We start from the raw sequence: 14,165 nt of genomic DNA on the forward strand, positions 1-14,165 counted from the left end.
CTTTAGACTTTTTTTCACCAACATGGCCGACGTGCTTCAGCAGGTTAAAGATCGGTTCTCTTCATTGCCAGCAACGTGAAGAAGACAACTTTCTGTCTGTGATCACTGATTTAGTGTTTCAACAGATTATAACACTGACAGATCTTTCTGTTTCTGTTGTCAGATGACTGAAACACAGAAAATAAATAAGAGATTTGATCGAGGGCCACAAAATGCGAACAGACCAGAATTTACCGTTTTTATTACCGTACAGAAACAGAAAGATCTGTCAGTGACGATTGTGTTCTACACCGTATTTAAAATGGAGCTAATATCGCAATTCATTCATTTCTCTGCCCCACGATACGTAATGTCACATTTTTGTATTGCGATATGTTGAATTTCGACACATCGTCCCATCTCTCTTCAGCGGGACTCGTCCCGGGATCGAACCCGCCACGCTCCGGTTACGGGACGCTCTCTCTGGCTGTGCCGCTCCCAGACCCGCTGCTGCAATCCGTCTGAAACGATCGATGACACACACGCGTGTGTGTGACTCCCGCCGGGAGGCCGCGAGGCCGCGAGGCGTGGGCCGGTGTCTGCGACGACGATGACATCATACTGTAGGTGCGAGCGGTTGCCATGGTCGCGCTGCAGCGGTGCATGAATGTGACGTTCATCGAGCATTACTCACTCTGTCAGCAGACAGTTTCTACAGACAGCAGCCAACAGTCACACAGTCACTGCCATTACAAGCACATTATAAGCTCATTGTGAGTGTGTGATAATTATTATAGTCCGAGCTTGATATCATAAACATAATGTGGAAAAAATTAGGATGTTTAATACTTTACAGGGCAGCTGAATAGTTAATGACAGGATTATAAATTGAATGTAATTTTCTGATGTTTAATACTGTTGTTTGTTTGTTGTCTGCAAAGCTGCTTGTCTGTACATATAATCTACATCTGAAAAGTGAAGTAAATGTATCTGAAAGTGTGTAGTTTTCTCACTAGGGTTCGACAGATAAGGGCTTTTGAAGGCCGATACAGTTACTGATATATTTGTATTGAAGCTGCTGATAGCCAATATTTTGTGCTGATATTCAAAATCTTCAAATTTGACCTTTTTCATAACCAAAACATTCCAAAAATTGTATTCTTGGCCGGTTGAGAACAGCGTTTATACCATCTAGTGACACTAAAACTCTCCATTAAAACACAAACTGGTGATGTTTTCAGGTTGCAGCTGGTGGACGATATCTGATATTTCAGAAAAGGCTGATATCGGATCGCAATATCAGCAAACCGATCGATCGGTCTAACCTTACTGGACACTTTCTGTTCACGTGTATGGTCTCTCTGTAGACCGGTCAGTGTGAATACAATCCTGTTTATATGCTGTAATTCTTCAAGTCCTACTTTCCTCACAGTGTTATATACTGCATATATTTTTTTATAATTCATATATTTCTATGTACATTTTATATAATTCTTCAAATTCTCCATACATTTTTCATAATGTACAAATCTGTCTCCTTCTGTAAGTTCTGCTGCTGGAATCCAGACTTTTTACACATTTTCATTCATACATTTCATAATAATGTCAGCGTATTTCTAATAATAATAATTTCACTCTATTCTCATTTCTATTCTGTGTTTCTTTACTGTATCCTATTACCACTTCCCCTACATACAGTATGTCTCATGTATGTCCTATTTCTGTATATGTGCTTATTCTTTTAATTGTACTTTGCGTAAGAAGAGTGCTATAGAAATAAAGTTTATTTTAAAGTTTATTATTGCTGCTGCGACGACCCAGTTCCCCATCGAGGACCGTTCAGAGCGACGGGTCAGAAAGTGACTTTTAAAAGCCAGAAGCCTCAGCAGCTGGCCAAGTAATCGCTGAGTCATTAGTGCTGATATTATGGTCACTTTGCACTAAATCTGACTCAACGCCCCCGTAGAGCGCCGCAGCGGACAGACCTGATGTCACGCTGACAGAGTGGGAGCAGCAGGTCAGGATGCAAATGAGCCTGGCGGCGTCAGATGTCCCGGTCAGATCGGAGTCCGTTAAGACGCCGCAGAATAAACATTAAAACAAGACCCACTTCCTGTTTCTGACCGGATAAAATCACCCCGACGGAAACTGATCCACTTCCTGCTCCTTATCTCAGATCACAGAGAACAACAGGTAGAGAAGGTGAGGGGGGGAGGGGGGGGGAGGCATTTGCATCTCACACTGACAGGATTTAGCTGATGTTCTGACTCACAGTGACAGAAACACTTTTAGCTGTTGCAGGCAGAAGTGGAGACTCGAGTCACATGAGTCACAACTTGACTTGATGCATGAAGAGAAGACTTGAGACTTGACTTGACTTGGGTTCTGGTGACTTGGGACTTGACTCTGACTTGTACTTTGATGACTTGAAAAGGTTTCTAAAGTCTTGACTTGAGATCTTGTGTTTGTGTAAATGACTTAGATTGAAAGTGATGAGATTTGTTCCAGCGGACGACTGAATTTAAATTATGTTTTCTGAATTTGTATGGAATGATTGAATTTATTGAAGTTGAAACTGATTCTAGAAATCAAACTCATGATGCTCTTACCAAGTTTTTATCCTATTAAAACCATATTGCATTGAAAAGTCCTAGATATTTAGTTTTCTTTAAGATATTAAATTGATACTGGACTCTTGATTTGTTCTGACTTGACTTGCTGTTCTACATTTAGACTTGAGACTTGACATTAATGACTTGGGACTTGACTTGAGACTTGAGCAAAGTTGACTTGCTCACACCTCTTGTTGCAGAGATTGAACCTGTGAGCTTTCTGTTACAGCACAGCCTCTCTCCCTCTCTACCAGCCCAACCTGCTGCTGACCACAGGGAGCTGCCTTTGTACGTTAAAGGAAAAATCCCTAAAACACTTTAACTGTATTAAAAAGAGCTATTGGTGATAGGTCCTGGGTCCATTTAGAAGTTTAGTATATTTTTCTTCTTGGTGGATAACCGGCCAATCGTAGACGAGGTGACGTCACCTCCAGATGTTCCCAGCAGCTACAGTGGAGTTTGATATGAGAAAATGTTTCAGGATGTAAAACATCAGCGGTAAACGTCAGGTTTTGGTGTCAGTCCCTCAGAATCAAAGAGCGAGGGCTTCTTTCTAGAGCCGCCATTTTGCACCAAGAGACGTTCAACAATCATACAGGGAGAAATCCATCGTAGAAGAGGAGAGAGACCAGTTTCTCCACCCACAGGAGCAGGAGAGAGACCAGAATGCACTGCAGCCACAGTTTCCATCTATGTGGATCTGTCACTGGTAGCGTAGGAAACACAACGGCCTCTTCAACCACTTTTTTGTCATTTGAACAGCCACAGCATCGTTCTCTCACTCTCACTTTTTCTTGACTGGAAAAAGTCATTACACTATACTCTCTCTCCACCTACTTCCAGCACAGAGAACCCCCTTCTCTGGCGGTTGATGAAAGGCATTCTGGGATATGCGGGAAATCCCTATGTGAAGTAGAAGTCGACGAGGCAGGTTGAGGGAAAGTGGATTCACCAAAAAAAAACAGTAGCATCACAGATTCATTCATGATATCTAACACTATAAGAGGATTTGAGGGCTGAAGTTGCCCCTCCCTCCTCACTCTACCTGTGGGGTAAAACAAACGCTCCACTGTTTGACAAAGGAACAAAAACCAAAAAAGGTTTAGCTCCAGTTCATATTTTGTGGAACATGATCTAATCCAGCAGTCAGAGGCCGGTCTACATCGCCCCCACAAAAAGTATTACGGTGGGCACTTAAATAAATATGATAATCACTCCTCTCTTGTGTGGATGTTCTTAGCGCTGGATCAGATAATCCTGCTGTTGTTGCGGTGGAGTAATCCAGGACCGGCTTTTGGTTTCAGCCTCATTCGTTCTCTCCTCATTCACACTCACACAGTCCAACACTCACACACTGGGAGATTCCCAGTACAACCACAGGCTCTACTGGTCGACTCTGAGCAGCTCTACTGGAAGAGCTGGAGGTTAAACAGACAGAGTTACTGCTGATAGGTGTGTGTGTGTGTTGGTTTGTTGTGAGCGTCAACATGGCGGCGAGGCAGAAGAACAGGAAGCTTTGCTCATAACGGAGCTGCTTGATAGAAAACAGAAGAAACAGACTCTACTGTATAAACTCAATCAGAACCTGATCTGGAAACCTCCACCAGGCTTCCTCTGGTTTCTCTTTGTTCCGGTCGGACCGTCGTCTCTGTGTTCGCCGCTACCTTCTACAGAACAAACGCAGGAACGCCTCTGATTGGCTGAACGGACGCTGATGAATCCATCCGTCCAGAAAAAGTTCAGCTGGTTGAACTTTCTGTCCGACAAAACGGATGAAAATTTGACAGACGGAGCGTCATCAGTCTGAACTGAATGAACAGACAGACGGATCAGTGTGGCCACCGCCTATAGCTGCAATAAGTAAGATTTTTCCTACTCCACAGCACAAAAAGACCATAATTTGATAGGAGGTTGATAGGGCTGTTGATGAATACCAGTGACTCGACTGATACTTGTCCATCTGCTGAGATATTTCTCTCCCACCTGCTGGTATTTCCAGGTGTTTATCGATGGAGGACGGCGCCACGAGACGCTGCTATTTCAGCTGAGAAGACTCAAAAGCCTTAAAGTAAACAGTCACCATGAGTCATATTGGGTCAATTAGTAGAAAATCTGTTCGCTCATGTTTCTGGACTGTCTGCAGCCGGGACAGAGGAAGAGGAAGAGGAGATATTGTGCAAGACGTACAGACGAGTAAACCTTGTAGCGCCCCCATAGTCTAATAAGTTTTATTATTAAAATAGCAGAACATAGCAACCACTAAGCTTCGTCAAAATCCGATCGGCAGCGTCGGAGATTGCATTTTTATTCTCTCTCCGTTCACTGCCATAGTATTGGAGGAAAATCACAGTTCCACTTGTTCAGACTGAAAGGTTTAATAAACATAAAGAAAGATATTCACTTAAATCAATTCAGCAGCATGACTAGTTTTTCATATATCATCAGAATCTGCTTTGTCGGCGTTCCTTTATGTGCTAGAAGTGATTTTCAGACTGTTCCTCCAGACAACGGCAGTGAATGGAGAGAGAAAAAAAAACACAATTCTCCAGTCTGCTCTACCGGAGCAACAGATCACAGAATCACTGATTTGGGGGTTTTATCATGGAGGAAGAGACACGACCTGAGGTACTACCAGGAGCCAGTTGCATAAAGCCAGTTTAAGACTAGTCTAAGCCTTAGACTGGTCTTAGATTCTCCGGTTGGACTAGTCTAATTAAGACTGTCTGTTACTTAAATATTACGACTGACTTATTTTGAGGTAGGAATGTAAGCCACCTTTCCCCCCCGGCTAATCTTGAGTTAAGAACTTTGTTGTTATGGCAACAAGTCGGCCTAAATGTCAGAGCGGGACGTTTAAAAACTGAAGCTTTTTCATACAAGATGCCAAATCTTTGGTTTTTGGGAAGAGTCTGAAGAAGAGAGCGAGTCTTTAGAGACAAAAACAACCCATTAGAGATCTGCAACAACCAAGAAGTAGTAGGAACAGGTAAATATAAATGTCTATAGCAAGTTTCACTTAAAGTCACATTTAAGTCTAAGAACAGGTCTATCTTTATGCAACTAAAGAGGTTTAAAGCCTCTTTAAGTGCCTTGCTCAAAGACAACTTACTCCTTCACTTTCCCCGCCTGAAGTTTCCCCCCAGACAGTTCAAGGAATCGAACAAGCGGGGTTTGGAGCACATGGACCTCACCCCCGAATTCAAGACAAGACAAACTCCAACATTTTTGGTTTTTTTTTTTTGCAGCCGAAAACATTTGGTGATGGATTAAAGCACACAGCAGGAACAGAGAAGAGTTGTGCGACTGATCTCTTCACTTAGTTGCAGGAGAACATAAACGTGAAAACGCTATTATGAGATTAAATGTGATTTTATAATACGATTATATCTGTGCACTCCTAACAGAAAGAGAACAGCAGTGTTTGTCTTTCCTGGATGTTCGCTGGTTTTCTAAGGATTCTGCTAACGAGAGACAAATGGAGGATGAAAAATTAAGCCGGGATTTTAGAGGAAAAGAGAGAGAGACTTTGACTTTTAATGTTAATTAAACATCTTACTTAAAAAGCCCACAGGAAGAAGCATCCTCAATTAAAAATACATTACATAAAAACACCCACTCACACCCAAAAATAGACAAAATCTAATATTACCTGCATATATTTGTTTGGTTTTTGTTTGGAACATTTTCAAATTGTACATATTTTCCTGCATTTTTTGAGTGGACTCTGCTGTTAATTTGCTTTAATTCAGATTTTTTCATACTTTTCATTCATACATTTCTGCTTAATATGTTCTTGACGTTGTCTGTTCTGCCATTTTCTCTCTTTTTAAATACATTCTATTTTTCTGTATCTTATTTACTGCCCCAATGACACAAAATTGAAAATCATTAGTATCACCTTATCTTAATACAGAAAAATACAAAAACATTAATACCCATTATATTCCTGAGAAATCTCGTCTCTTCACCCCAAACACTTAAAGACTTTACACAAGACTATCAGTTACATAATGCATATGTGACCGTTTATGTGGAAAAACAGTCAGTGTACACATGTACCGCTCCATTTCAATCAAACCGGTAAATGTACGCAGTTTTCACATGAATTGTGGCATGTGAAGATAAAACGGGATATGTGGGAATGTTTGGCGAGCGATTTGTACATTTACAACATCGCTGGTAAATGTACAAACTGACAGGTACATGTGAACGTGTACCACACTGTCAGTAAATATACAAACTGACAGGTACATGTGCACATGTACAACACTGTCAGTAAATATACAAACTGACAGGTACATGTGCACATGTACAACACTGTCAGTAAATATACACACTGACAGGTACATGTGAACATGTACCACACTGTCAGTAAATATACAAACTGACAGGTACATGTGAACGTGTACCACACTGTCAGTAAATATACAAACTGACAGGTACATGTGAACATGTACCACACTGTCAGTAAATATACAAACTGACAGGTACATGTGAACATGTACCACACTGTCAGTAAATATACAAACTGACAGGTGCATGTGAACATGTACCACACTGTCAGTAAATATACAAACTGACAGGTGCATGTGAACATGTACCACACTGTCAGTAAATATACAAACTGACAGGTGCATGTGAACATGTACAACACTGTCAGTAAATATACACACTGACAGGTACATGTGAACATGTACAACACTGTCAGTAAATATACAAACTGACAGGTACATGTGAACATGTACCACACTGTCAGTAAATATACAAACTGACAGGTGCATGTGAACATGTACCACACTGTCAGTAAATATACAAACTGACAGGTGCATGTGAACATGTACCACACTGTCAGTAAATATACACACTGACAGGTACATGTGAACATGTGCCACAGCATACGTGTTCACTGGTACATGTGCATTGACCGTTTTTCCACATAAACTGTAAGAAACTGTAACATCTATACAATCACAGCAGCCTGTGATCGTTATAACTGAGAGAAGAGAAGAAAGGATGAGACAAAAAGAAGAGAAAGACAGAACGAGGAAGAGAAGATGAAGAGGAGGAGGGAGAAAAAGAATAATATGATAACTGGTGGAAATGTAGCCTAATAAATGAGTCCAAAAAGTGATAAAACCTGACATTGTGTTCATGTCTTCCCTGATAATGTAATAAAATTGAATACAGCTGATCACATCAACAGGTTTTATTTCATTTTCAACCCGTTTAGAAGGAAGTTTGCTGACTTGCTGACGAGTTTTCACATCGTCCGACAGCTTGCACATTATCAAGCGGAGAGAGGGAGCGAGGGAGAAAGAAAGTGAGACGGACAGAGAGAGAGAGAGAGAGAGAGAGAGAGAGAGAGAAAGCCATTCACTGTCAGATGTTTGTCCTTGTAAATCCCACAGGATGTCAGCTACACGCTAATCGCTGCTGTCCGATGAAAACCTCGCATCTCCAAAATGTCAGGTTTCCAAAACGGAGAAGAACAGCCTGGACTCCAGATCCACCAGCTGAGTGGGGGGGGGGGGGGGGGGGTGGGGGGGGGGATTCATCTCAGCCCACAGAGGAACATGTCATCTTTTTTTTTTGTGACCAATTTTTTTATTTTTACTTTCCTTTTTCCATCATTTCTGTCGACGGGAGCAATACACGTCTCTACAGTCTTGGGTGAAATAACATCATCAGCGATACGAGTAAATAACTAAACTAGCATAAAAGTGTAAGTATAAGTAAGTAAATAACTGCAGGAGCATGAAATCCTTCAGCCGATGTTAGAAGATGAAAGTCAGACTGGAGTTGTGAGGTTTCCACGTGACGCCGCGGTGCGTCTGAAGGCTCTTCAGCCTGTAGGCGGGTCGAGCGAGCATACAACACACTGACTCTCTCTCTCTCTCTCTCTCTGTTACCATCATCCACTTCTCCACCTGAACAGCGGCCTGGCCTTGGTTACCACGGCAACCAGCGGCACGCCGGGGGGCGGGGGGGGGAGAGGGGGGGATTGTGGGAGCCGGGAGGAGAGGACGCCGGTCTGCTGCTTATGGTTTTATCTCATTTCATTTTACAGATTGATTTATTTATTTATTCTATTTGCTCTTTATCACGCTTCTTATTTTTATTGATTATGTATTTTACTATTCTGGTTTTTATGCTTTCCTGTGAAACTCTTTGTAAACTCTGATTTTAGATGAAGTGCTGTAGAAATTAAGTTTATTATTATTTGTTTTATACTGCAAAAAAGTCATTTAGTCTCATATTCAGGCTTAAAATCTTAATTTTTTTTTTAAACAAGTGAAAGAATCTGCCAACGGGATAGGATAATTGTTATGCATGATCAATTAATTGAGATAAATGTTTCAAGAATTTCCTCCACTATTAAAAAAGTGTTCTCCATTGTACCAGAGAGGCTGCAGAACCCTGTACGGTGCTGTGAAGAACCGTTCAGGATGAATGAAACGCCGCAGATCAGCGGGGTGAGAGGAACGTTCGGGTTCTTTATTCTGATCCTCTGGTTTCCTTGTGTTTTAAATCAGAGGGGTCTTTGAGTCTTAGCGGTTCTATGTAGCGTCAAGAAAAAAACAAACAAGAACATCTGGAAAACAAAACGATCTGCAGTGAATTTAGTCAGATGTTTGTCACTTAAGATATTAGATAGATAAGATATTTAGACTGAATACGAGACTAAATGTTTCTATAGTCAGACTGTGGATATTAAACTGGCCTGAGATCAGCTGCACGCTCTGAAAAGTCAAAGTGTTTTCAGGAACCTTCAGGGGTTTCAGACCGGAACCTGACAGCCTCCTGGTTCAGTAGAATAAGACTTAAACATTTGAATTCAACATTAAAACACTTGATTAGATGAATCATTTTTTGCAGTGTGCATCCTGTGGCTGCAGGGCTGCAACAGGACGGGAGTGTGTGTGTGTGTGTGTGTGTGTGTGTGTGTGTGTGTGTGTGTGTGTGAGTGCGGGGGGGCAGTATGCGTACAGGGGAGGGGAACTTCCTTACCGGCTTCCTGGACACACACACACACACACACACACACACACACACACACACACACACACACACACACACACACACACACACACACACACACACACCCTCCTACAGGAGCTGTAAAGTGACATCATAGCATTTTTTCTTTCAGTCAAGCAGAGCAGGGAGTCTGAACAAGTCTGACTTCAGTTCCTGTAACTTGACTCGGACCCGTCTGTCTCTTCTTCTGTGGTGTTTATAAAAGCACTCACAAGTCCAACAACTCACTGTCGTCATCACAGCAAACAGCGGACGGCCTCGTGGCGAAAGATCGATTCTGTACGATCCTACTGTCGTTTCTACTGAGGTGAATCAAATGAACTGAATCGAGTCACGAGCGTCCTGAATACAGCTGAACAATTAACTCAAAACAAAAACCAAAATCGCAACTTAAACTGAACTGAACTTAACTGAACTTCTGTGACTTCCAAATTCGGTCCAAACTGGATTTGTGAACAAGGAGTTTTAGAGCTGCAGGTAATATTTGGTCCATGAATCAAAACCTTTCATCAGACTCAAACTCAGTAAATCTGCACACTCACAGATAGTTTTTTTTTTTTTAAACAAAATCACTTTTCTTATATTCTTATATTCTGTCAAGCAGAGGTGGGGACTCGAGTCACAGTTTTAATAGCTTGAGACTTGACTTGCTGCATGAAGAGAAGACTTGAGACTTGACTTGACTTGGGTTCTGGTGACTTGGGACTTGACTCTGACTTGTACTTTGATGACTTGAAAAGGTTTCTAAAGTCTTGACTTGAGATCTTGTGTTTGTGTAAATGACTTAGATTGAAAGTGATGAGATTTGTTCCAGCGGACGACTGAATTTAAATTCTGTTTTCTGAATTTGTATGGAATGATTGAATTTATTGAAGTTGAAACTGATTATAGAAATCAAACTCATGATGCTCTTACCAAGTTTTTATCCTATTAAAACCATATTGCATTGAAAAGTCCTAGATATTTAGTTTTCTTTAAGATATTAAATTGATACTGGACTCTTGATTTGTTCTGACTACATTTAGACTTGAGACTTGACTTGAGACTTGTGCCTCAAAACTTGAGACTGACTTGGGACTCGAGTAGAGTTGACTTGGTCACTCCTCTGCTGTCAAATAATCATAGCAGATGTTTCATCAGTATGTTTCAGCTCTAGTCCTGAAGGAATGGAGTCAGGTCGTAATAAACACAGCAGGAGGTTTTGAACACGCCTCCACTCTCTCTGCCTGCTGTTCTCCGATTTCTGATTTTAAACATCGTTATCCACACAGTTACTTCAGGTTAGCTGGCTGAAATGTCCTTCATTTCTCATTACATAAACATTAATTATCCATTAAAAATAACACAGCTTTAAAAAAGTAATTTTATTTTATTGTATTTTAAGGGGATTTTGCATGAATTAAGGGGTGAATTAATCTAAATGTAAGGGTATTTTAAGGGATTACTGGTTCGTAGAGATAACTGTGAAGCTTTTTCCACCAGTTCACAATCTTTCTTCTTCCACTCAAACACACAAAGGGAAACAGCGAGGAGCGAAGTGAACAAAATACAATATGTCTATGAAACAGAAGATAAATAAGAACAGAGAAAACGGTATAAAACATAACGCAACTGACAGTTCTAATGTGTAAAGACCATATTAAGCAGAAATGTATGAATGAAAAGTATGAAAAAATATGAATTAAAGCAAAGTAACAGCAGAGCGCGCTCAAAAAATACAGAAAACATCTTCGATTTGAAAATACACCAAACAAAAAATATATGCTATATGATGTATGATAGAGACAGAGAGAAAGAGCGTTACTTCACACAGCTGCTGAAACAGGAAGTGAAGAGCGCTGACGCAGCAGCACCAACGAGGAAGAGTGTATTCCCTGGAAGAAGCCTTTCCTCCGCTTTGCTTGTAAATGCAAACAGTCCGAGTGAAAACAAGAGAAAGTGAGTTTGAGCATGAGCTGTGTGTGTGTGTGTGTGTGTGTGTGTGTGTGGTTTCTGACCGCTCCCTCTCCATGCTTGGGTTCGACTGATATGAGGTTTTGAAGGCCGATACACTGAAACCAGAATGATACAACTACTACTACTGGCACTTATACTAAGAAGAAGAAGAAGAAGAAGAAGAAGAAGAAAACATCATACTTCATCATACTTGTGTGGAATCTGATCAAAGTGTCTCATTAGAGTCAGTTCAGGTTCAGCTCTTCCCATAGACAACCAGTGTATTGATCAATTCTACAATCAATATGTAATCAATCAAATTGTATCATATGATCATACCAGACTAGACCAGATGTGATTTTTAATAAAAAGACAGAATCAGCCTCAGATGTCAGTCTAAACTCCGGTGAAACGACCAATCTGCATCAGAAACAGAAACAGAGACATGAAGTCTGTAAACTGACTGACAGACCACATCTGACCTCTGACCTCTGACCTCTGACCTTAAGGCCGTCACGACAGAGACGATAACAGATAACTGTCCGCTCGCTGACAGGAGAGATGACACAACTGATAAACTCCACAGCGCTGCAGAGCTGCAGAGATTCATGAACCAAACTCCTGATGAATCTGTCCATTCATAACACCTGAGGATAAAGACACTGTCTATCCATCCATTTATCTATCTAATTATCTATCTATCAATCTATCTATCTATCTATCTATCTATGGCTGTGTTTACATGTGCACAATAATGTGAATATTGTGACTAATGTAACTATTAAGCCGTTCACATGATTCCAGAATTTGCCATAATAATCCTGTTTACATGAGGACAGCACAGATTTCCCACAGAGAATTGTGGGAAAGGTTTTATTGCTAAAAAAAAAAAGCGTTTATGAGTCGAGTTTTGTTTCTCAGCTGCTTCCCTCAGCGCTTTCCAGCGAACGTGAACAAACATCTTCCCTCCACCTTCCCCAAGCCTGTCTGACACTCGTCTAAAAGCATCACCATCTAAAACCGCCACGCATGTCAACACGCATGTCAACACACATGTCAACACGCATGTCAACACGCATAACATACACTCTATAAACTCTGCCAGACTCTTCGAACTTTAAATCTAGTAGAGGATAATGTAAGAAATTCAACAGAGTGTCATCAGTTTCTCGTCTCCTTCTCTTCATGCCCTGCAGAGAGGCAAACTGACTTCAGTTTGTTGCAGTGTGTGTGTGTGTGTGTGTGTGTGTGTGTGTGTGTGTTGGGGGGAAGGGGAGGGGCAGTGAACACAGGTGGCTTGTTCACTGTAAGAAACCAGTAGATGATGTGAGATAAAGCCTGTTGACAGCAGGTGTCTGTACTGTGAGGAAGTTGTGAATTAGAATTTACTTTTCAGCTTCATTATAACTCAGTTCAGTTCAATCAAGTCCAGTAACATCAGTGATGCTGCGTTCAGGTCAGGTCGGATTTACTGGAAATATGAGCTGCCGACTGGGAAGAAACTTTCACATCTGCTTCTTAGTGTCTTAGAGTCACATGACTTGGACTCGAGTCACAACTTTAATTGCTAAAGTCTTGACTTGATGCATGAAGAGAAGACTTGAGACTTGACTTGATGCATGAAGAGAAGACTTGAGACTTGACTTGACTTGGGTTCTGGTGACTTGGGACTTGACTCTGACTTGTACTTTGATGACTTGAAAAGGTTTCTAAAGTCTTGACTTGAGATCTTGTGTTTGTGTAAATGACTTAGATTGAAAGTGATGAGATTTGTTCCAGCGGACGACTGAATTTAAATTCTGTTTTCTGAATTTGTATGGACTGATTGAATTTATTGAAGTTGAAACTGATTATAGAAATCAAACTCATGATGCTCTTACCAAGTTTTTATCCTATTAAAACCATATTGCATTGAAAAGTCCTCGATATTTAGTTTTCTTTAAGATATTAAATTGATACTGGACTCTTGATTTGTTCTGACTTGACTTGCTGTTCTACATTTAGACTTGGGACTTGACATTAATGACATGGACTTGACTTGGGACTTGACTTGGACTTGACTTGTAATCTACATTTAGACTTGAGACTTGACATTAATGACTTGGACTTGACTTGGACTTGACTTGTAATCTACATTTAGACTTGAGACTTGACATTAATGACTTGGACTTGACTTGGACTTGACTTGTAATCTACATTTAGACTTGAGACTTGACATTAATGACTTGGACTTGACTTGGACTTGACTTGTAATCTACATTTAGACTTGGGACTTGACTTGAGACTTGATATCATGTGACCCCCTGGTATAAAGTGTTTTACCTTCTGGTCGACGACGGAGCAGACCAGCTCTCTGACGGCGGACAGCGTCAGCTCTGCGGGGTCGAGGGTCACCGTCTCTCTGGTCAGTCCGATCTGCAGCAGGAAGGAGACGCCGTGCGCCGAGCCGCGCGACTCGGTGGGGCTGGGCGCCGTCTGGCTGCCGTTGGACAGCCGGCCGAACAGCGCGGCGGGGGGGCTGGGCGCCGGCGCCGGACCGAAAGGTCGCGGTGAGGCCGGCGGGGGCGAGCCGCTGCCGGACGACATCAGGCTGCTAGCGGG

General features: G+C 41.5%; 1 protein-coding gene across 2 annotated transcripts in view; it reads right to left on the reverse strand.

The window, feature by feature from the left end:
* The window catches only part of LOC139909614 (serine/threonine-protein kinase D3-like), a 55,444-nt gene extending 41,279 nt beyond the window's left edge, over positions 1-14,165 (reverse strand). For both annotated transcript variants that reach the window (XM_071896786.2, XM_071896785.2), the window contains exon 1: positions 13,887-14,165. In XM_071896786.2, coding sequence (XP_071752887.2) covers positions 13,887-14,150 — 264 coding nt within the window. In that variant the 5' untranslated portion in view covers positions 14,151-14,165. The remainder of the gene's footprint in view (positions 1-13,886) is intronic.

Source organism: Centroberyx gerrardi, chromosome 18 (assembly GCF_048128805.1).
Source record: "Centroberyx gerrardi isolate f3 chromosome 18, fCenGer3.hap1.cur.20231027, whole genome shotgun sequence".
Classification (NCBI taxonomy): Eukaryota; Metazoa; Chordata; class Actinopteri; order Beryciformes; family Berycidae; genus Centroberyx; species Centroberyx gerrardi.